General features: G+C 34.8%; 1 protein-coding gene across 2 annotated transcripts in view; it reads right to left on the bottom strand.

Annotated features, from left to right (window-relative positions):
* Nucleotides 1-26385, bottom strand: part of ABCC9 (ATP binding cassette subfamily C member 9) — a gene marked incomplete in the record, with an annotated part of 749052 nt that overhangs the window by 65681 nt on the left and 656986 nt on the right. Inside the window, 2 exon segments of one of the 2 annotated variants that reach the window (XM_053719116.1) lie at nucleotides 6203-6375; nucleotides 26122-26184. In XM_053719116.1, the coding sequence (XP_053575091.1) occupies nucleotides 6238-6375; nucleotides 26122-26184 (201 nt within the window). 2 annotated transcript variants of the gene reach the window in all.

Raw genomic sequence — 26385 nt, 5'->3', positions numbered from 1 at the left:
ATGCAAAACAATATTTTTCTGACTAAATACAATAATCAAATACAATTAAGAAAGCAATCAGGAAGCATTGGCAAGTCTTATTACAAGACCCCCTCCTTAACAAAACACTAGAGCCTACACCAAGAGTAGTTTTTAGGAAAAACAAAAACTTGAAAGAAATCTTAGCACCAAGTAAATTAAGGGATTAAAATGAAAAAGGAAAGTGGTTGAATAAATCAAATAAAGGTTTCTTCAGGTTCAATAGGAAAGGGTGTAACACGTGTCCGATAATTCATCACAATAATAAACACATCACCTCTAGTTCAAATGGGCATACACTGGAGATTAAACATACTATGAATTGTCATTCTAAATATGTAGTGTATATGTTAGAATGTCCATGTAAAAAACAATATATAGGAAGAACTAAAAGAACCATCAAAAGGAGAGTGATGGAACATCTGAAAAATATTGAAAAGGGGAATGTGGTACATGGTGTTACTGACCAGTTTAGGGAATTTCATAAGAATGACAATTCTGGTTTGAAATTCGTAGCAATAGAACAAGTGGTTCTAGATGAGAGAAGAGGAAACATGTTACTCTTATTAAGAAAAAGAGAAACCTTTTGGATCCACAAGCTGCAAACCCTAGAACCACTGGGAATGAATAGGGAGGTGGACATTCAAGCTTTTTTGGTGTGAGAACGTGGTCTTCCATTCTGTTGTTATTGTTGGTATTTTTTTATATTTTTTTATTTTGATGGTATTTTTTTATTTTGATGATAAATAATATTCCTTATGGACAGTTCCAGAGAGTGAGAAGGACCTGTTCAAACATGGTTGCTTTTGAGCAAGAGGCAAATAAACTAAAAACCAAATTTAAAGCCAAAGGTTATAAAAAGGAAATTATTGAGACATGCTATGAAAAGGCAAGAAATTTAGACAGATCCACACTTCTAGATTGCCAAAAAGGAAAAAAACAAGAAAATATGCAAAATAATATTTTTCTGACTAAATGCAATAGAGAATCAAATACAATTAAGAAAGCAATCAGGAAGCATTGGCATGTCTTATTACAAGACCCCCTCCTTAACAAAACACTAGAGCCTACACCAAGAGTAGTTTTTAAGAAAAACAAAAACTTGAAAGAAATCTTAGCACCAAGCAAATTAAGGGATAAAAATGAAAAAGGAAAGTGGTTGAATAAGTCAAATAAAGGTTTCTTCAGGTTCAATAGGAAAGGGTGTAACACGTGTCCAATAATTCATCAAAATAATAAACACATCGGGGCATATTTATCAAGCTCCGAATGGCGCTTGATGCCCCGTGTTTCTGGCGAGCCTGCAGGCTCGCCAGAAACAGCAGTTATGAAGCAGTGGTCACAAAGACCGCTGCTCCATAACCTGTCCGCCTGCTCAGAGCAGGCGGACAGACATCGCCGGAAATCAACCCAATCGAGTACGTTTGGGTTGATTGACACCCCCCTGCTGGCGGCCTATTGGCCGCGAGTCTGCAAGGGGCGGCGTTGCACCAGCAGCTGAATACAACATATTGCTCGCCGTATTCAGCGAGGTCTGTCGGACCTGATCCGCACTGTTGGATCAGGTCCGACAGACCTTGATAAATATGGGCCATCACCTCTAGTTCAAATGGGCATACACTGGAGATTAAACATACTATGAATTGCCATTCTAAGTATGTGGTGTATATGTTAGAATGTCCATGTAAAAAACAATATATAGGAAGAACTAAAAGAACCATCAAAAGGAGAGTGATAGAACATCTGAAAAATATTGAAAAGGGGAATGTGGTACATGGTGTTACTGACCATTTTAGGGAATATCATAAGAATGACAATTCTGGTTTGAAATTTGCAGCAATAGAACAAGTGGTTCTAGATGAGAGAAGAGGAAACAGGTTACTTTTATTAAGAAAAAGAGAAACCTTTTGGATCCACAAGCTGCAAACCCTAGAACCACTGGGAATGAATAGGGAGGTGGACATTCAAGCTTTTTTGGTGTGAGAATGTGGTCTCCCATTCTGTTGTTATTGTTGGTATTTTTTTATATTTTTTTATTTTGATGATAATTTTATATGGAGACTATCAAATATAAAATCTATAGGGAGATGTATTTTGGGTTCTTTTAGATATTTATTATCCAATCAATTTCTAGCCTTTCCCTATGTTAATAGACTCTTTTTCTCCCTATCACTCTTCTCTCCCTTTTGTTGAGCTTTGTATGTTCAAATCAGGGGTATCATATATATATATATATATATATATATATATCTATAGATAGATAGATAGATAGATAGATAGATAGATAGATAGATAGATAGATATAAATAAAAAATATATATAATGTAGCTCTGGCACTTTTTAAATATAGTGTTAATTATTATTATTGTTGTATTATTATTATTTTAACAATAATAATAGAATCAAATATCACATTTTAATTCACAAGTAGTGTATGCAGACAAATTGGATTGCATACATCATTTCATTAACATGTTCAGCATTAAGATTAGGGATTATTTTATACCCATCAATTAGGTCAGTCTTTTGCATTCTTGAGTCAGTTTAGAATGGGTTTTTAAATGTAAAATATATAGGCAAATGGGAACGCATAAGTAAATTGGTTTCATGTGTATATATATATATATATTTTCAATGAATATTATATCCTGTTTATAGGGAGTATGCAGATAGATGAAGGGAATAGGGATACAAATGTTATCTATTTATTTTAAAAAAATTATTATGAATGTTTAACAAGTTTGAAGAGATTATGCATTCACTATTTTTATACCCTTCCATTGGCAGCATGGTGTATGTACATATATATATTTTTTTTTACTCAAAATTTTCACTTGCTTGCATAGTGCAATTGTTTGTAAGAAAAGTATCGGATGAATATCACTAGATAAGAGCAGTGACGTAGGGGTGGGCGTGCTCTGACTCATGTGAATAAAAGTCAGCAGTAAAGTGGGCTGTCAAAAGCCTCTGACGAAGCGGATCCTCCGTGAAACGCGTTAGTGACTCAGAACAGTCAGGTTAGTGAACTGATCCTCATGCAGGAGGATCAGTTCACTAACCTGACTGTTCTGAGTCACTGCTGGCTTTTTACTGGGACTTTTTGTATTTGGTCCTTATTTTGACTTTTAATGTATGCTTCAATAAATATTGGTTTTTAACTAACCACCTGCCTGGGCTCACTCTACTTGGATTATCCCTCAAGCTCATTGAGCGCATATCTCCGCTTTTGATTCCTACTTGTGTTGTGTGCATGTGTGGCAGACACGCTTGGAGCTGCAGCCAATCAGAGGATCCGTCAAGGGGGTGTCCCCCCCGCCCACTCTCCATTGTGCCGGGTACGTGTTACAGAGAAGACGCTCAGGGAGAGCGCAACCTTCAGGGAAACCTACTTGAATCAGTATATATATATATATAGGTATAAATATATATTTGTTTTAAAAACTGTCAGATATATGTAGAAATATTTATTTATGAATAATTATAACATATTCTAGAACAGTAAAATATGAAATATTCATATTTTCATGTCGGGTTTGCACTAATGAGAATATGTCATAGTGTTTGCGTGAGAGTCTGGTGGTAGTTTTTTTTTCTACTTTTTTTTTCTCCTTTGACTTCTATGGGGGAATGCGAAAACGTGATTGCGATATTCAAATTTAAATTTTTTGCTCGATTTGGGTTACCACTAGAGAAAAAGTTTACTTTGAACTTGTAATACCAGCACAATCCGACTAGTGCAAAAGTGAAAATCCTAGCAGAGTTTTCGCTATAGCAAAAACGCAAAATATCGCTCCACTTGTGATCTAGCTCTCAGTATGAAATATACATATTCAGACAGGCAACGCAACCTTTAGATGCATTTCAAACAAGGTTATGTTTACTAGCAAAGAGTTGTGAGTTTTAATGATGCTGAAAATGAAATAAAAGCACAAATAATACAAAGCTGCACTTCTTCAAAACTTAAGGGGACAGTATGCACCAATTTGCAAATAACTGCATGTAATAGACACTACTATAAAGAATAATATGCACAGATACTGATCTAAAATGTAGTATAAAACCATTTAAAAACTTACTTAGAAGCTCCCAGTTTAGCTCTGTTGAAAAGGTAGCTGGAACACACAACTGAAAGTTGATGTATAGCAAAAAAAAAAGCACACACCCCCCCCCCCCTCCCCCTTCCTCTGCATATGAAAATACTTAGGAGAAAGCTGGAGTCTGTAGACATCAGTATACTTTAAAACTTTGGGGCTTGGTTAGGAGTCTAAAAATCAGCAAAATGTTATTTAAAAAATAAGCAAAACTATACATTTTAAAAAAAAACCCTGTATAGGCTATATAAATGGATCATCTACAAAACATTTATGCAAAGTAAAATCTAATGTGAAATGTCCCTTTAAGGACCAGCAAATACATTAGATGCAAGATAACAAGACAATACAATAGCACTTAGGAGCCGGTTTATTAAGGCCCGAATGTGAAGGTTCATGCGGGAACAGGAGATAAGAAGCGGCGGTCTTAAGACCACTGCTCCATAACTCGTCTGCTACCTCTGAGGACAGCAATCCGCCCGATCCGATACAATCGGGTTAATTGACACCCACTGCTAGTGGCCGCGAATGTGCAGGGGCGGCATTGCACAAGCATTTCACTAGAACTTCTTGTGCAATGATAAATGCTGACAGAGTATGCTTTCAGCATTTATCGATGTGCGGCGGACATGATACGCTACAGCGGATCATGTCCGCTCGCACATTGTTAAATCGGCCCCTTAGTGTGAACTTCAAATGAGTAGTAGATTTTTTTCTGACACATTTTAAAGTTCCGTCTATTTCCCCTCCCACTGCATCATGTGACAGCCATCAGCCAATTACAAATGCATATACGTATATTCTGTGATTTCTTGCACTTGTTCAGTAGTAGCTGGTGACTCAAAAAGTGTAAATATAAAATACTGTGCACATTTTGGTAATGGAAGTGAAATGGAAAATTGTTTAAAATTATGGCTCTATCTGATTCATGAAAGTTTAATTTTGACTTGAGTGTTTCTTTAGACAATCTAAACAATTATTAAAAGACTTGATTATGGCAGAACAGTAGATATTGCTGACACGCATAGAGAATAGATCTACTGATGATCAGTTATAAATAGAGTTCAAAAACACAGTTCAACAGAATAGCCCACAAGAAACTGTTATGCAGAAATTGGTGGTATCTTTCCACATAATATGACTTGTCCAGCAAGGAACAAGCAATGCAGGGCAGGTGGAAAATGTACTCATCATGCAAAGCAACGTAGAACAAAATTGTAATCAAAGACATCAATCACATACTGAGACACATACATCAGAGCAGTGGGAAATAAATCTAGTTAGGTCTCCTGATTACAAAGGACAATACTCAAACAATGATGACAAATATATATTTGTAGTAAACAGCAAGTGCAACCTAACTCAGCCACAAGTTCATGTACTCATTAATGACACTAAAATCACTGCATTTATTAATTTAGGATCTGCTGTTATTTAGTGGGTGAACAAACATTTCATATGTTCAAATATAATCAGTGTCCCCACAATATGACTAGTGTCCTTGCACACAATACACTGAAAAATGTTCATTCAAAAAGTAAAAGCATTTACATTTTATACCCACAATATATATATATATATATATATATATATATATATATATATATATATATATATATATATATCTATATATATATATATATATATATATATATATATATATATATCTTCTGCTCATAATACAGCTTTTTTTTTACTTTTAGAATGAAGACATTCTGAGTATATTGTGTGCGGGGCCACTGATTACATTTGTCTATAAGAATACAGGAATGTATCATGGCCAGATTCCTGCGTTTGGTAGACAATCATGGGGCTTTGTCATTGGACATTGGGATAATTTTGCAGCTAATCTTGTCAGATCTGGAGCTGGTTCAAGCACAGTTCTGTTTCAAAATAAATTCAAATAATTTAAGTTTTCATTCTACATCACCAAACACTTCATATGGGAAATGAATGAAACTGTATTTCCTTGTATGTTCTTCCCACATACTTAGAGCCTCATGCATAGACTCATCCTTACTAGTCAGTAAATACAAATTCTGTATAATGCAGAAGATTAGAGGAAAATGGCGCTTCTATTCTAGCGTACCAACCAGAAACACAGGAGAGTTCGTAGGACTGGTGTAATCTACTTGTGGCTTCTGACAAGGTAGGTAAAAAGGCCATCCGTGTTTGAGAGGAGATTTGTAGCTGTGTCACTCTCTATCAAAATACCCTCGGAAAACACTAACACAAGGTCTGCGTCCAAGATGGAGGACACCCGGTGCTACAAGGTAGAAAAGAAAGACAGAGAAAGGAAAGGAAAGAATGAAATAGGACCTGTTAAGAAGAACATATAACAGAAATAGGAAATAACAGCTTGTGCCGGACTGTTAGTTTCTAAAGAAACAAGAAAAGGAGTAGCTAAAAAAAAACTGTAAATCCAAAGAATTCTACAGACGGAGCCATATGAACATTTCCTACTGCTTAGTATATACAATGGCTACTGAAATACAGGTATCAGTTTGATTGCACAAATGCAACTCACTTTAATAGGGACAGTTAATAACAGGAAGAACTTTATAGTGGAGAAAAAGCCGCAGGTTTAGATGAGATGTTTAACATTCGTTTTTACAGTTTATTTCCCTTCTTTACCCCCATTTCATAATGCTGATCACATAGGCAAAACCCTTACAAAGGATCTTCAGTAAATGTTATGAAACAAAAGAGAGGATGGGTTTGGCAAGTCCAATAAGGCTTAAGGTTAAATCAAAATGGATAAAAAGAATTGTAATTCAGACAGAGCATACAATTTTCCAACTTACTTCTATTGCCAAATAAACTTCAGTCCCATGGTATCTTTTGTGAAAGATATCTAGATAGGTAGTGTGCACATGCCTGTAGCACTACATGACAGGAAAAAGTGCTGCCATCTAGTGCTCTTGCTAATGTATAATATTGTGTTATAGAGATACCTAGGTAGCATCTGTAGCACTACATGATAGGTAATAGTGCTGTTATCTAGTGCTCTTGCTAATGTATAATATTGTGTTATAGAGATACCTAGGTAGTATCTGTAGCACTACATGACAGGTAATAGTGCTGTTATCTAGTGCTCTTGCTAATGTATAATATTGTGTGTTATAGAGATACCTAGGTAGTATCTGTAGCACTACATGACAGGTAATAGTGCTGTTATCTAGTGCTCTTGCTAATGTATAATATTATGTTATAGAGATACCTAGGTAGCATCTGTAGCACTACATGACAGGTTATAGTGCTGTTATCTAGTGCTCTTGCTAATGTATAATATTGTGTTATAGAGATACCTAGGTAGTATCTGTAGCAATACATGACAGGTAATAGTGCTGTTATCTAGTGCTCTTGCTAATGTATAATATTGTGTTATAGAGATACCTAGGTAGTATCTGTAGCAATACATGACAGGTTATAGTGCTGTTATCTAGTGCTCTTGCTAATGTATAATATTATGTTATAGAGATACCTAGGTAGTATCTGTAGCAATACATGACAGGTAACAGTGCTGTTATCTAGTGCTCTTGCTAATGTATAATATTGTGTGTTACAGAGATACCTAGGTAGCATCTGTAGCACTACATGACAGGTTATAGTGCTGTTATCTAGTGCTCTTGCTAATGTATAATATTGTGTTATAGAGATACCTAGGTAGTATCTGTAGCACTACATGACAGGTAATAGTGCTGTTATCTAGTGCTCTTGCTAATGTATAATATTGTGTGTTAAAGAGATACCTAGGTAGTATCTGTAGCTCTACATGACAGGTAATAGTGCTGTTATCTAGTGCTCTTGCTAATGTATAATATTGTGTTATAGAGATACCTAGGTAGCATCTGTAGCACTACATGACAGGTAATAGTGCTGTTATCTAGTGCTCTTGCTAATGTATAATATTGTGTTATAGAGATACCTAGGTAGTATCTGTAGCACTACATGACAGGTAAATAGTGCTGTTATCTAGTGCTCTTGCTAATGTATAATATTGTGTTATAGAGATACCTAGGTAGCATCTGTAGCACTACATGACAGGTAATAGTGCTGTTATCTAGTGCTCTTGCTAATTTATAATATTGTGTTATAGAGATACCTAGGTAGTATCTGTAGCACTACATGACAGGTAATAGTGCTGTTATCTAGTGTTCTTCCTAATGTATAATATTATGTTATAGAGATACCTAGGTAGTATATGTAGCACTACATGACAGGTAATAGTGCTGTTACCTAGTGCTATTACTAATGTATAATATTGTGTGTTATAGAAATACCTAGGTAGTATCTGTAGCACTATATGACAGGTAATAGTGCTGTTATCTAGTACTCTTGCTAATGTATAATATTGTGTGTTATAGAGATACCTAGGTAATATCTGAAGCACTACATGACAGGTAATAGTGCTGTTATCTAGTGCTCTTGCTAATGTATAATATTGTGTTATAGAGATACCTAGGTAGTATCTGTAGAACTACATGACAGGTAATAATGCTGTTATCTAGTGCTCTTGCTAATGTATAATATTGTGTGTTATAGAGATACCTAGGTAGTATCTGTAGCACTACATGACAGGTAATAGTGCTGTTATCTAGTACTCTTGCTAATGTATAATATTATGTTATAGAGATACGTAGGTAGTATCTGCAGCACTACATGACAGGTAATAGTGCTGTTATCTAGTGATCTTGCTATTGTATAATATTGTGTTATAGAGATACCTAGGTAGTATCTGTAACACTACATGACAGGTAATAGTGCTGTTATGTAATGCTCTTGCTAATGTATAATATTATGTGTTATAGAGATACCTAGGTGGTATCTGTATCACTACATGACAGGTAATAGTGCTGTTATCTAGTGCTCTTGCTAATGTATAATATTGTGTGTTATATAGATACCTAGGTAGTATCTGTAGCACTACATGACAGGTAATAGTGCTGTTATCTAGTGCTCTTGCTAATGTATAATATTGTGTGTTATAGAGATACCTAGGTAGTATCTGTAGCACTACATGACAGGTAATAGTGCTGTTATCTAGTGCTCTTGCTAATATATAATATTATGTGTTATAGAGATACCTAGGTAGTATCTGTAGCACTGCATGACAGGTAATAGTGCTGTTATCCAGTGATCTTGCTAATGTATAATATTGTGTGTTATAGAGATACCTAGGTAGCATCTGTAGCACTACATGACAGGTAATAGTGCTGTTATCTAGTGCTCTTGCTAATGTATAATATTGTGTTATAGAGATACCTAGGTAGTATCTGTAGCACTACATGACAGGTAATAGTGCTATTATCTAATGCTCTTGCTAATGTATAATATTATGTGTTATAGAGATACCTAGGTAGTATCTGTAGCACTACATGACAGGTAATAGTGCTGTTATTTAGTGATCTTGCTAATGTATAATATTGTGTGTTATAGAGATACCTAGTTAGTATCTGTAGCACTACATGACAGGTAATAGTGCTGTTATCTAGTGGTCTTGCTAATGTATAATATTGTGTGTTATAGAGATACCTAGGTAGTATCTGTAGCACTACATGACAGGAAATAGTGCTGTTATCTAGTGCTCTTGCTAATGTATAATATTGTGTGTTATAGAGACACCTAGGTAGTATCTGTAGCACTACATGACAGGTAATAGTGCTGTTATCTAGTGCTCTTGCTAATGTATAATATTGTGTGTTATAGAGATACCTAGGTAGTATCTGTAACACTACATGACAGGTAATAGTGCTGTTATCTAGTGCTCTTGCTTATGTATAATATTATGTGTTATAGAGATACCTAGGTAGTATCTGTAGCACTACATGACAGTTAATAGTGCTGTTATCTAGTGCTCTTGCTAATGTATAATATTATGTTATAGAGATACCTAGGTAGTATCTGTAGCACTACATGACAGGTAATAGTGCTGTTATCTAGTGCTCTTGCTAATGTATAATATTGTGTGCTATAGAGATACCTAGGTAGTATCTGTAGCACTACATGACAGGTAATAGTGCTGTTATCTAGTGATCTTGCTAATGTATAATATTGTGTGTTATAGAGATACCTAGGTAGTATCTGTAGCACTACATGACAGGTAATAGTGCTGTTATCTAGTGATCTTGCTAATGTATAATATTGTATGTTATAGAGATACCTAGGTAGTATCTGTAGCACTACATGACAGGTAATAGTGCTGTTATCTAGTGCTCTTGCTAATGTATAATATTATGTTATAAAGATACCTAGGTAGTATCTGTAGCACTACATGACAGGTAATAGTGCTGTTATCTAGTGCTCTTGCTAATGTATAATATTATGTTATAGAGATACCTAGGTAGTATCTGTAGCACTACATGACAGGTAATAGTGCTGTTATCTAGTACTCTTGCTAATGTATAATATTATGTTATAGAGATACCGAGGTAGTATCTGTAGCACTACATGACAAGTAATAGTGCTGTTATCTAGTGCTCTTGCTAATGTATAATATTGTGTTATAGAGATACCTAGGTAGTATCTGTAGCACTACATGACAGGTAATAGTGCTGTTATCTATTACTCTTGCTAATGTATAATATTATGTTATAGAGATACCAAGGTAGTATCTGTAGAACTACATGACAGGTAATAGTGGTGTTATCTAGTACTCTTGCTAATGTATAATATTATGTTATAGAGATACCTAGGTAGTATCTGTAGCACTACATGACAGGTAATAGTGCTGTTATCTAGTGCTCTTGCTAATGTATAATATTGTGTGTTATAGAGATACCTAGGTAGTATCTGTAGCACTACATGACAGGTAATAGTGCTGTTATCTAGTGCTCTTGCTAATGTATAATATTGTGTGTTATATAGATACCTAGATAGTGTCTGTAGCATTACATGACAGGTAATAGTGCTGTTATCTAGTGCTCTTGCTAATGTATAATATTGTGTTATAGAGATACCTAGGTAGTATATGTAGCATTACATGACAGGTAATAGCACTGTTATCTAGTGCTCTTGCTAATGTATAATATTGTGTGTTATAGAGATACCTAGGTAGTATCTGTAGCACTACATGACAGGTAATAGTGCTGTTATCTAGTGATCTTGCTAATGTATAATATTGTGTGTTATAGAGATACATAGGTAGTATCTGTAGCACTACATGACAGGTAATAGTGCTGTTATCTAGTGATCTTGCTAATGTATAATATTGTGTGTTAAAGAGATACCTAGGTAGTATCTGTAGCAGTACATGACAGGTAATAGTGCTGTTATCTAGTGCTCTTGCTAATGTATAATATTATGTTATAAAGATACCTAGGTAGTATCTGTAGTACTACATGACAGGTAATAGTGCTGTTATCTAGTGCTCTTGCTAATGTATAATATTATGTTATAAAGATACCTAGGTAGTATCTGTAGCACTACATGACAGGTAATAGTGCTGTTATCTAGTGCTCTTGCTAATGTATAATATTATGTTATAGAGATACCTAGATAGTATCTGTAGCAGTACATGACAGGTAATAGTGCTGTTATCTAGTGCTCTTGCTAATGTATAATATTGTGTTATAGAGATACCTAGGTAGTATCTGCAGCACTACATGACAGGTAATAGCGCTGTTATCTAGTGCTCTTGCTAATGTATAATATTGTGTGTTATAGAGATACCTAGGTACCATCTGTAGCACTACATGACAGGTAATAGTGCTGTTATCTAGTGCTCTTGCTAATGTATAATATTGTTTGTTATAGAGATACCTAGATAGTATATGTAGCACTACATGACAGGTAATAGTGCTGTTATCTAGTGCTCTTGCTAATGTATAATATTATGTTATAGAGATACCTAGGTAGTATCTGTAGCACTACATGACAGGTAATAGTGCTTTTATCTAGTGCTCTTGCTAATGTATAATATTATGTTATAGAGATACCTAGGTAGTATCTGTAGCACTACATGACAAGTAATAGTGCTGTTATCTAGTGCTCTTGCTAATGTATAATATTGTGTTATAGAGATACCTAGGTAGTATCTGTAGCACTACATGACAGGTAATAGTGCTGTTATCTAGTGCTCTTGCTAATGTATAATATTGTGTGTTATATAGATACCTAGATAGTGTCTGTAGAATTACATGACAGGTAATAGTGTTGTTATCTAGTGCTCTTGCTAATGTATAATATTGTGTTATAGAGATACCTAGGTAGTATATGTAGCACTACATGACAGGTAATAGCACTGTTATCTAGTGCTCTTGCTAATGTATAATATTGTGTGTTATAGAGATACCTAGGTAGTATCTGTAGCACTACATGACAGGTAATAGTGCTGTTATCTAGTGCTCTTGCTAATGTATAATATTGTGTGTTATAGAGATACCTAGGTAGTATCTGTAGCACTACATGACAGGTAATAGTGCTGTTATCTAGTGCTCTTGCTAATATATAATATTATGTGTTATAGAGATACCTAGGTAGTATCTGTAGCACTGCATGACAGGTAATAGTGCTGTTATCCAGTGATCTTGCTAATGTATAATATTGTGTGTTATAGAGATACCTAGGTAGCATCTGTAGCACTACATGACAGGTAATAGTGCTGTTATCTAGTGCTCTTGCTAATGTATAATATTGTGTTATAGAGATACCTAGGTAGTATCTGTAGCACTACATGACAGGTAATAGTGCTATTATCTAATGCTCTTGCTAATGTATAATATTATGTGTTATAGAGATACCTAGGTAGTATCTGTAGCACTACATGACAGGTAATAGTGCTGTTATCTAGTGATCTTGCTAATGTATAATATTGTGTGTTATAGAGATACCTAGTTAGTATCTGTAGCACTACATGACAGGTAATAGTGCTGTTATCTAGTGGTCTTGCTAATGTATAATATTGTGTGTTATAGAGATACCTAGGTAGTATCTGTAGCACTACATGACAGGCAATAGTGCTGTTATCTAGTGCTCTTGCTAATGTATAATATTGTGTGTTATAGAGACACCTAGGTAGTATCTGTAGCACTACATGACAGGTAATAGTGCTGTTATCTAGTGCTCTTCGTAATGTATAATATTGTGTGTTATAGAGATACCTAGGTAGTATCTGTAGCACTACATGACAGGCAATAGTGCTGTTATCTAGTGCTCTTGCTAATGTATAATATTGTGTGTTATAGAGATACCTAGGTAGTATCTGTAACACTACATGACAGGTAATAGTGCTGTTATCTAGTGCTCTTGCTTATGTATAATATTATGTGTTATAGAGATACCTAGGTAGTATCTGTAGCACTACATGACAGTTAATAGTGCTGTTATCTAGTGCTCTTGCTAATGTATAATATTATGTTATAGAGATACCTAGGTAGTATCTGTAGCACTACATGACAGGTAATAGTGCTGTTATCTAGTGCTCTTGCTAATGTATAATATTGTGTGCTATAGAGATACCTAGGTAGTATCTGTAGCACTACATGACAGGTAATAGTGCTGTTATCTAGTGATCTTGCTAATGTATAATATTGTGTATTATAGAGATACCTAGGTAGTATCTGTAGGGTAGTATATGTAGCACTACATGACAGGTAATAGCACTGTTATCTTGTGCTCTTGCTAATGTATAATATTGTGTGTTATAGAGATACCTAGGTAGTATCTGTAGCACTACATGACAGGTAATAGTGCTGTTATCTAGTGATCTTGCAAATGTATAATATTGTGTGTTATAGAGATACCTAGGTAGTATCTGTAGCACTACATGACAGGTAATATCACTGTTATCTAGTGCTCTTGCTAATGTATAATATTGTGTTATAGAGATACCTAGGTAGTATCTGTAGCACTACATGACAGGTAATAGTGCTGTTATCTAGTGATCTTGCTAATGTATAATATTGTGTGTTATAGAGATACCTAGGTAGTATCTGTAGCACTACATGACAGGTAATAGTGCTGTTATCTAGTGATCTTGCTAATGTATAATATTGTATGTTATAGAGATACCTAGGTAGTATCTGTAGCACTACATGACAGGTAATAGTGCTGTTATCTAGTGCTCTTGCTAATGTATAATATTATGTTATAAAGATACCTAGGTAGTATCTGTAGCACTACATGACAGGTAATAGTGCTGTTATCTAGTGCTCTTGCTAATGTATAATATTATGTTATAGAGATACCTAGGTAGTATCTGTAGCACTACATGACAGGTAATAGTGCTGTTATCTAGTACTCTTGCTAATGTATAATATTATGTTATAAAGATACCTAGTTAGTATCTGTAGCACTACATGACAGGTAATAGTGCTGTTATCTAGTGCTCTTGCTAATGTATAATATTTTGTTATAGAGATACCTAGGTAGTATCTGTAGCACTACATGACAAGTAATAGTGCTGTTATCTAGTGCTCTTGCTAATGTATAATATTGTGTTATAGAGACACCTAGGTAGTATCTGTAGAACTACATGACAGGTAATAGTGCTGTTATCTAGTACTCTTGCTAATGTATAATATTATGTTATAGAGATACCGAGGTAGTATCTGTAGCACTACATGACAGGTAATAGTGGTGTTATCTAGTACTCTTGCTAATGTATAATATTATGTTATAGAGATACCTAGGTAGTATCTGTAGCACTACATGACAGGTAATAGTGCTGTTATCTAGTGCTCTTGCTAATGTATAATTTTTTGTGCTATAGAGATACCTAGGTAGCATCTGTAGCACTACATGACAGGTAATAGTGCTGTTATCTAGTGCTCTTGCTAATTTATAATATTGTGTTATAAAGATACCTAGGTAGTATCTGTAGCACTACATGACAGGTAATAGTGCTGTTATCTAGTGCTCTTGCTAATGTATAATATTGTGTGTTATAGAGATACCTAGGTAGTATCTGTAGCACTACATGACAGGTAATAGTGCTGTTATCTAGTGCTCTTGCTAATGTATAATATTGTGTGTTATATAGATACCTAGATAGTGTCTGTAGCATTACATGACAGGTAATAGTGCTGTTATCTAGTGCTCTTGCTAATGTATAATATTGTGTTATAGAGATACCTAGGTAGTATATGTAGCACTACATGACAGGTAATAGCACTGTTATCTAGTGCTCTTGCTAATGTATAATATTGTGTGTTATAGAGATACCTAGGTAGTATCTGTAGCACTACATGACAGGTAATAGTGCTGTTATCTAGTGCTCTTGCTAATGTATAATATTGTGTGTTATAGAGATACCTAGGTAGTATCTGTAACACTACATGACAGGTAATAGTGCTGTTATCTAGTGCTCTTGCTTATGTATAATATTATGTGTTATAGAGATACCTAGGTAGTATCTGTAGCACTACATGACAGTTAATAGTGCTGTTATCTAGTGCTCTTGCTAATGTATAATATTATGTTATAGAGATACCTAGGTAGTATCTGTAGCACTACATGACAGGTAATAGTGCTGTTATCTAGTGCTCTTGCTAATGTATAATATTGTGTGCTATAGAGATACCTAGGTAGTATCTGTAGCACTACATGACAGGTAATAGTGCTGTTATCTAGTGATCTTGCTAATGTATAATATTGTGTATTATAGAGATACCTAGGTAGTATCTGTAGGGTAGTATATGTAGCACTACATGACAGGTAATAGCACTGTTATCTAGTGCTCTTGCTAATGTATAATATTGTGTGTTATAGAGATACCTAGGTAGTATCTGTAGCACTACATGACAGGTAATAGTGCTGTTATCTAGTGATCTTGCAAATGTATAATATTGTGTGTTATAGAGATACCTAGGTAGTATCTGTAGCACTACATGACAGGTAATAGCACTGTTATCTAGTGCTCTTGCTAATGTATAATATTGTGTTATAGAGATACCTAGGTAGTATCTGTAGCACTACATGACAGGTAATAGTGCTGTTATCTAGTGATCTTGCTAATGTATAATATTGTGTGTTATAGAGATACCTAGGTAGTATCTGTAGCACTACATGACAGGTAATAGTGCTGTTATCTAGTGATCTTGCTAATGTATAATATTGTATGTTATAGAGATACCTAGGTAGTATCTGTAGCACTACATGACAGGTAATAGTGCTGTTATCTAGTGCTCTTGCTAATGTATAATATTATGTTATAAAGATACCTAGGTAATATCTGTAGCACTGCATGACAGGTAATAGTGCTGTTATCTAGTGCTCTTGCTAATGTATAATATTGTGTGTTATAGAGATACCTAGGTAGTATCTGTAGCACTACATGACAGGTAATAGTGCTGTTATCTAGTACTCTTGCTAATGTATAATATTATGTTATAAAGATACCTAGTTAGTATCTGTAGCACTACATGACAGGTAATAGTGCTGTTATCTAGTGCTCTTGCTAATGTATAATATTTTGTTATAGAGATACCTAGGTAGTATCTGTAGCACTACATGACAAGTAATAGTGCTGTTATCTAGTGCTCTTGCTAATGTATAATATTGTGTTATAGAGACACCTAGGTAGTATCTGTAGAACTACATGACAGGTAATAGTGCTGTTATCTAGTACTCTTGCTAATGTATAATATTATGTTATAGAGATACCGAGGTAGTATCTGTAGCACTACATGACAAGTAATAGTGCTGTTATCTAGTGCTCTTGCTAATGTATAATATTGTGTTATAGAGATACTTAGGTAGTATCTGTAGCACTACATGACAGGTAATAGTGCTGTTATCTATTACTCTTGCTAATGTATAATATTATGTTATAGAGATACCGAGGTAGTATCTGTAGCACTACATGACAGGTAATAGTGGTGTTATCTAGTACTCTTGCTAATGTATAATATTATGTTATAGAGATACCTAGGTAGTATCTGTAGCACTACATGACAGGTAATAGTGCTGTTATCTAGTGCTCTTGCTAATGTATAATTTTTTGTGCTATAGAGATACCTAGGTAGCATCTGTAGCACTACATGACAGGTAATAGTGCTGTTATCTAGTGCTCTTGCTAATTTATAATATTGTGTTATAGAGATACCTAGGTAGTATCTGTAGCACTACATGACAGGTAATAGTGCTGTTATCTAGTGCTCTTGCTAATGTATAATATTGTGTGTTATAGAGATACCTAGGTAGTATCTGTAGCACTACATGACAGGTAATAGTGCTGTTATCTAGTGCTCTTGCTAATGTATAATATTGTGTGTTATATAGATACCTAGATAGTGTCTGTAGCATTACATGACAGGTAATAGTGCTGTTATCTAGTGCTCTTGCTAATGTATAATATTGTGTTATAGAGATACCTAGGTAGTATATGTAGCACTACATGACAGGTAATAGCACTGTTATCTAGTGCTCTTGCTAATGTATAATATTGTGTGTTATAGAGATACCTAGGTAGTATCTGTAGCACTACATGACAGGTAATAGTGCTGTTATCTAGTGATCTTGCTAATGTATAATATTGTGTGTTATAGAGATACATAGGTAGTATCTGTAGCACTACATGACAGGTAATAGTGCTGTTATCTAGTGATCTTGCTAATGTATAATATTGTGTGTTAAAGAGATACCTAGGTAGTATCTGTAGCAGTACATGACAGGTAATAGTGCTGTTATCTAGTGCTCTTGCTAATGTATAATATTATGTTATAAAGATACCTAGGTAGTATCTGTAGTACTACATGACAGGTAATAGTGCTGTTATCTAGTGCTCTTGCTAATGTATAATATTATGTTATAAAGATACCTAGGTAGTATCTGTAGTACTACATGACAGGTAATAGTGCTGTTATCTAGTGCTCTTGCTAATGTATAATATTATGTTATAGAGATACCTAGGTAGTATCTGTAGCAGTACATGACAGGTAATAGTGCTGTTATCTAGTGCTCTTGCTAATGTATAATATTGTGTTATAGAGATACCTAGGTAGTATCTGCAGCACTACATGACAGGTAATAGCGCTGTTATCTAGTGCTCTTGCAAATGTATAATATTGTGTGTTATAGAGATACCTAGGTACCATCTGTAGCACTACATGACAGGTAATAGTGCTGTTATCTAGTGCTCTTGCTAATGTATAATATTGTGTGTTATAGAGATACCTAGATAGTATATGTAGCACTACATGACAGGTAATAGTGCTGTTATCTAGTGCTCTTGCTAATGTATAATATTATGTTATAGAGATACCTAGGTAGTATCTGTAGCACTACATGACAGGTAATAGTGCTTTTATCTAGTGCTCTTGCTAATGTATAATATTATGTTATAGAGATACCTAGGTAGTATCTGTAGCACTACATGACAAGTAATAGTGCTGTTATCTAGTGCTCTTGCTAATGTATAATATTGTGTTATAGAGATACCTAGGTCGTATCTGTAGCACTACATGACAGGTAATAGTGCTGTTATCTAGTACTCTTGCTAATGTATAATATTATGTTATAGAGATACCGAGGTAGTATCTGTAGCACTACATGACAGGTAATAGTGCTGTTATCTAGTATTCTTGCTAATGTATAATATTATGTTATAGAGATACCTAGGTAGTATCTGTAGCACTACATGACAGGTAATAGTGCTGTTATCTAGTGCTCTTTCTAATATATAATATTGTGTTATAGAGATACCTAGGTAGCATCTGTAGCACTACATGACAGGTAATAGTGCTGTTATCTAGTGCTCTTGCTAATGTATAATTTTTTGTGCTATAGAGATACCTAGGTAGCATCTGTAGCTCTACATGACAGGTAATAGTGCTGTTATCTAGTGCTCTTGCTAATGTATAATATTGTGTTATAGAGATACCTAGGTAGTATCTGTAGCACTACATGACAGGTAATAGTGCTGTTATCTAGTGCTCTTGCTAATGTATAATATTGTGTGTTATAGAGATACCTAGATAGTATATGTAGCACTACATGACAGGTAATAGTGCTGTTATCTAGTGCTCTTGCTAATGTATAATATTATGTTATAGAGATACCAAGGTAGTATCTGTAGCACTACATGACAGGTAATAGTGCTTTTATCTAGTGCTCTTGCTAATGTATAATATTATGTTATAGAGATACCTAGGTAGTATCTGTAGCACTACATGACAGGTAATAGTGCTGTTATCTAGTGCTCTTTCTAATATATAATATTGCGTTATAGAGATACCTAGGTAGCATCTGTAGCACTACATGACAGGTAATAGTGCTGTTATCTAGTGCTCTTGCTAATGTATAATTTTTTGTGCTATAGAGATACCTAGGTATTATCTGTAGCACTACATGACAGGTAATAGTGCTGTTATCTAGTGCTCTTGCTAATGTATAATATTGTGTTATAGAGATACCTAGGTAGTATCTGTAGCACTACATGACAGGTAATAGTGCTGTTATCTAGTGCTCTTGCTAATGTATAATATTGTTTGTTATAGAGATACCTAGGTAGCATCTGTAGCACTACATGACAAGTAATAGTGCTGTTATCTAGTGCTCTTGCTAATGTATAATATTGTGTTATAGAGATACCTAGGTAGTATCTGTAGCACTACATGACAGGTAATAGTGCTGGTATCAAGTGCTCTTGCTAATGTATAATATTGTGTGTTATAGAGATAACTAGGTACTATCTGTAGCACTACATGACAGGTAATAGTGTTGTTATCTAGTGCTCTTGCTAATGTATAATATTGTGTGTTATATAGATACCTAGATAGTATCTGCAGCACTACACGACAGGTAATAGTGCTGTTATCTAGTGCTCTTGCTAATGTATAATATTGTGTTATAGAGATACCTAGGTACTATCTGTAGCAGTACATGACAGGTAATAGTGCTGTTATCTAGTGCTCTTGCTAATGTATAATATTTTGTTATAGAGATACCTAGGTAGTATCTGTAGCACTACATGACAAGTAATAGTGCTGTTATCTAGTGCTCTTGCTAATGTATAATATTGTGTTATAGAGATACCTAGGTAGTATCTGTAGCACTACATGACAGGTAATACTGCTGTTACCTAGTGCTCTTGCTAATGTATAATATTGTGTGTTATAGAGATAACTAGGTACTATCTGTAGCACTACATGACAGGTAATAGTGCTGTTATCTAGTGCTCTTGCTAATGTATAATATTATGTGTTATAGAGATACCTAGGTAGTATCTGTATCACTACTTGACAGGTAATAGTGTTGTTATCTAGTGCTCTTGCTAATGTATAATATTATGTGCTATAGAGATACCTAGGTAGTATCTGTAGCACTACATGACAGGTAATAGTGCTGTTATCTAGTGCTCTTGCTAATGTATAATATTATGTGCTATAGAGATACCTAGGTAGTATCTCTTGCACTACATGACAGGTAATAGTGCTGTTATCTAGTGCTCTTGCTAATGTATAATATTGTGTGTTATAGAGATACCTAGGTAGCATCTGTAGCACTACATGACAGGTAATAGTGCTGTTATCTAGTGCTCTTGCTAATGTATAATATTGTGTGTTATAGAGATACCTAGGTAGTATCTGTAGCACTACATGACAGGTAATAGTGCTGTTATCTAGTGCTCTTTCTAATATATAATATTGTGTTATAGAGATACCTAGGTAGTATCTGTAGCACTACACGACAGGTAATAGTGCTGTTATCTAGTGCTCTTGCTAATGTATAATTTTTTGTGCTATAGAGATACCTAGGTAGCATCTGTAGCACTACATGACAGGTAATAGTGCTGTTATCTAGTGCTCTTGCTAATGTATAATATTGTGTGTTATATAGATACCTAGATAGTGTCTGTAGCATTACATGACAGGTAATAGTGCTGTTATCTAGTGCTCTTGCTAATGTATAATATTGTGTTATCGAGATACCTAGGTAGTATATGTAGCACTACATGACAGGTAATAGCACTGTTATCTAGTGCTCTTGCTAATGTATAATATTGTGTGTTATAGAGATACCTAGGTAGTATCTGTAGCACTACATGACAGGTAATAGTGCTGTTATCTAGTGATCTTGCTAATGTATAATATTGTGTGTTATAGAGATACCTAGGTAGTATCTGTAGCACTACATGACAGGAAATAGTGCTGTTATCTAGTGATCTTGCTAATGTATAATATTGTGTGTTATAGAGATACCTAGGTAGTATCTGTAGCACTACATGACAGGTAATAGTGCTGTTATCTAGTGATCTTGCTAATGTATAATATTGTATGTTATAGAGATACCTAGGTAGTATCTGTAGCAGTACATGACAGGTAATAGTGCTGTTATCTAGTGCTCTTGCTAATGTATAATATTATGTTATAAAGATACCTAGGTAGTATCTGTAGCAGTACATGACAGGTAATAGTGCTGTTATCTAGTGCTCTTGCTAATGTATAATATTATGTTATAGAGATACCTAGGTAGTATCTGTAGCAGTACATGACAGGTAATAGTGCTGTTATCTAGTGCTCTTGCTAATGTATAATATTGTGTCATAGAGATACCTAGGTAGTATCTGCAGCACTACATGACAGGTTATAGCGCTGTTATCTAGTGCTCTTGCTAATGTATAATATTGTGTGTTATAGAGATACCTAGGTACCATCTGTAGCACTACATGACAGGTAATAGTGCTGTTATCTAGTGCTCTTGCTAATGTATAATATTGTGTGTTATAGAGATACCTAGGTAGCATCTGTAGCACTACATGACAGGTAATAGTGCTGTTATCTAGTGATCTTGCTAATGTATAATATTGTGTGTTATAGAGATACCTAGATAGTATATGTAGCACTACATGACAGGTAATAGTGCTGTTATCTAGTGCTCTTGCTAATGTATAATATTATGTTATAGAGATACCTAGGTAGTATCTGTAGTACTACATGACAGGTAATAGTGCTGTTATCTAGTGCTCTTGCTAATGTATAATATTATGTTATAGAGATACCTAGGTAGTATCTGTAGCAGTACATGACAGGTAATAGTGCTGTTATCTAGTGCTCTTGCTAATGTATAATATTGTGTTATAGAGATACCTAGGTAGTATCTGCAGCACTACATGACAGGTTATAGCGCTGTTATCTAGTGCTCTTGCTAATGTATAATATTGTGTGTTATAGAGATACCTAGGTACCATCTGTAGCACTACATGACAGGTAATAGTGCTGTTATCTAGTGCTCTTGCTAATGTATAATATTGTGTGTTATAGAGATACCTAGGTAGCATCTGTAGCACTACATGACAGGTAATAGTGCTGTTATCTAGTGATCTTGCTAATGTATAATATTGTGTGTTATAGAGATACCTAGATAGTATATGTAGCACTACATGACAGGTAATAGTGCTGTTATCTAGTGCTCTTGCTAATGTATAATATTATGTTATAGAGATACCTAGGTAGTATCTGTAGCACTACATGACAGGTAATAGTGCTGTTATCTAGTGCTCTTTCTAATATATAATATTGTGTTATAGAGATACCTAGGTAGTATCTGTAGCACTACATGACAGGTAATAATGCTGTTATCTAGTGCTCTTGCTAATGTATAATTTTTTGTGCTATAGAGATACCTAGGAAGCATCTGTAGACCTACATGACAGGTAATAGTGCTGTTATCTAGTGCTCTTGCTAATGTATAATATTGTGTTATAGAGATACCTAGGTAGTATCTGTAGCACTACATGACAGGTAATAGTGCTGTTATCTAGTGCTCTTGCTAATGTATAATATTGTGTGTTATAGAGATACCTAGGTAGCATCTGTAGCACTACATGACAAGTAATAGTGCTGTTATCTAGTGCTCTTGCTAATGTATAATATTGTGTTATAGAGATACCTAGGTAGTATCTGTAGCACTACATGACAGGTAATAGTGCTGTTATCTAGTGCTCTTGCTAATGTATAATATTGTGTGTTATAGAGATAACTAGGTACTATCTGTAGCACTACATGACAGGTAATAGTGTTGTTATCTAGTGCTCTTGCTATTGTATAATATTGTGTGTTATATAGATACCTAGATAGAATCTGCAGCACTACACGACAGGTAATAGTGCTGTTATCTAGTGCTCTTGCTAATGTATAGTATTGTGTTATAAAGATACCTAGGTACTATCTGTAGCACTACATGACAGGTAATAGTGCTGTTATCTAGTGCTCTTGCTAATGTATAATATTTTGTTATAGAGATACCTAGGTAGTATCTGTAGCACTACATGACAAGTAATAGTGCTGTTATCTAGTGCTCTTGCTAATGTATAATATTGTGTTATAGAGATACCTAGGTAGTATCTGTAGCACTACATGACAGGTAATAGTGCTGTTATCTAGTGCTCTTGCTAATGTATAATATTGTGTGTTATAGAGATAACTAGGTAGTATCTGTAGCAGTACATGACAAGTAATAGTGCTGTTATCTAGTGCTCTTGCTAATGTATAATATTGTGTTATAGAGATACCTAGGTAGTATCTGTAGCACTACATGACAGGTAATAGTGCTGTTATCTAGTGCTCTTGCTAATGTATAATATTGTGTGTTATAGAGATACCTAGGTAGTATCTGTAGCACTACATGACAGGTAATAGTGCTGTTATCTAGTGCTCTTGCTAATGTATAATATTATGTGTTATAGAGATACCTAGGTAGTATCTGTATCACTACATGACAGGTAATAGTGCTGTTATCTAGTGCTCTTGCTAATGTATAATATTATGTGTTATAGAGATACCTAGGTAGTATCTGTATCACTACATGACAGGTAATAGTGTTGTTATCTAGTGCTCTTGCTAATGTATAATATTATGTGCTATAGAGATACCTAGGTAGTATCTGTAGCACTACATGACAGGTAATATTGCTGTTATCTAGTGCTCTTGCTAATGTATAATATTATGTGCGATAGAGATACCGAGGTAGTATCTCTTGCACTACATGACAGGTAATAGTGCTGTTATCTAGTGCTCTTGCTAATGTATAATATTGTGTGTTATAGAGATACCTAGGTAGCATCTGTAGCACTACATGACAGGTAATAGTGCTGTTATCTAGTGCTCTTGCTAATGTATAATATTGTGTTATAGAGATACCTACATTCACAGCCTGCTATAGACCTGCTATATAGCCATTGTATATTCATTTGCTTTATTATAACAGGAGGACTGTATATTGCAGCATACTGTTCATGTACAGCCTGTTTTAAATGTATGAAATGTAGAATGAATTGCACAGCACATGACTAAACTGCGCTATAGAACATTAAAGTTAGTGGGTGTTAGGTCTAGGGTTAGAGTTAGACTTAGGGTTAGGGTTTGATAACTTTAGTATAGTGGCGGCAACATTGAGGGCAGCAGATTAGGGGTTAATAAATGTAGGTAGGTTGCGGCGATGTTAGGGGCAGCAGATTAGGTGTTAATAAGTGTAATGTAGGTGGCGGCGGTGTCGTGGGCGGCAGATTAGGGGTTAATAACTGTAATGTATGTGGCGGCGACATTGGGCACGGCAAGTTAGGGGTTAATAAGTATAATGTAGGTGGCGGCGAGGTCGGGGGTGGCAGATTAGGGGTTAATAATATTTAACTAGTGTTTGCGATGTGGGAGTGCGGCGGTTTAGGGGTAATATGTTTATTATAGTGTCAGCAATGTCCGGAGCGGCAGATTAGGGGTTAATAATTGTATTTTATTATTTGCGATGTGGGAGGGCCTCGGTTTAGGGGTTAATAGGTAGTTTATGGGTGTTAGTGTACTTTTTAGCACTTTAGTTATGAGTTTTATGTTACGGCTTTGTAGCGTAAAACTCATAACTACTGACTTTCAGTTTACGGTATGAATCTTGTAATTTTAGGGTGTACCACTCACTTTTTGGCCGGACAGGCAGACTCGTAATACCGGCGCAAAGGAAGTCCCATTGAAAATTGACTTTTTAAAAGCTGCGGTAGTTACGTTGCGTTACGGCCAAAAAAGTGTGCGGGGCCTCTGATCACGCAAAACTTGTAATACCAGCGGTAGTGAAAACAAGCTTTAATGCTGCTTTTTCACTCATACCGCAAAACTCGTAATCTAGCCGTATGTTGGCAAATTACTAAATTACTAATCTTACTAATCTTATAGAGTTTTGATGGGATCAGTGAGATTAGACAAATCATCTGACACTATTGATTAAACAGACTACTTATAATATATGTAATATTCAAATTTGAATGTGACATTCTAATTTGAATGTAAGATTCATATTCAAAATAATATTTCTAGTCTACAACTGTGTTTAACAAATGTAATATTTGAATTTGAATGCTACATTCGAATTTGAATGTCACATTCGAATTCGAAATAGTATTTCTAGTCTAATACTATAATTTTTAAATGTAATATTCAAATTCAAATGTCACATTCAAATTCAAAATAGTATTTCTAGTCTAATACTGTGTTTTTTAAATGTAGTATCCAAATTTGATTGTGACATAATATGTCGAATGGACATATTTCCAGTTTACGACTGTGTTTATTATATGTAATATTCGAATTTGAATGCTATATTCGAATTCGAATGTAACATTCGAAATTCAAAATAGTATTCCTATTCTAATACTGTGTTTTATAAATGTAATATTAAAATTTGAATGTGACAATTGTATTCGAATGTGACATTTGAATTTGAAATAGTATCTTTAGTCTACAATTGGGTGTTATAAATGTAATATTCAAATTCGAATGTGACATTCGAAAGTGACATTCGAATTTGAAAGTGACATTTGAAAACTGCAAATAACATTCGATAACAGAATTTTTAAGAATATTCGTTCTTATCAACATTCTATTATGTAAATTGAATTTTTACAATAACATTTGTTCTAACATTCGAATTCGAATATAAACACATTCGCTCCCATCCCTAAAATTAATTAGACCCAATAGCTAACCGAGAGTCTGAAATGACAAGGTAATAAGTAACCAGCAGTCTAAACCTTCTTTTGTTGCCAGTGAATCCTGTCTCACAAATAAATAATTACACAGTTACTTACAGCAATGGTTACAACAGTGCGATCAGCAAAAGCCGTCATTACAACCTTCTGCAAAATATTTTCCTATAAAGAAACAAAAAACAAACAAACGTGATAAGCACAACTTTATTGTAGCATTGTCATTTGTCAAAGATCAGGCAACTATAAACTGGCAAGGCAGACCCCTTTTTACAGTGGGAGCATACTGGACTGAGAGCGGCAAGATCAGTTTTTAACAGGAGATTTTGTACATGTTATTTAAAGGGACAGTAAAATCAAAATTAA

The sequence above is a fragment of the Bombina bombina genome, chromosome 6 (genome assembly GCF_027579735.1).
Source record: "Bombina bombina isolate aBomBom1 chromosome 6, aBomBom1.pri, whole genome shotgun sequence".
Lineage (NCBI taxonomy): Eukaryota > Metazoa > Chordata > Amphibia > Anura > Bombinatoridae > Bombina > Bombina bombina.
Note: the sequence above shows the minus strand (reverse complement) of the source record. Positions and strands in the feature narration are given on the sequence as shown.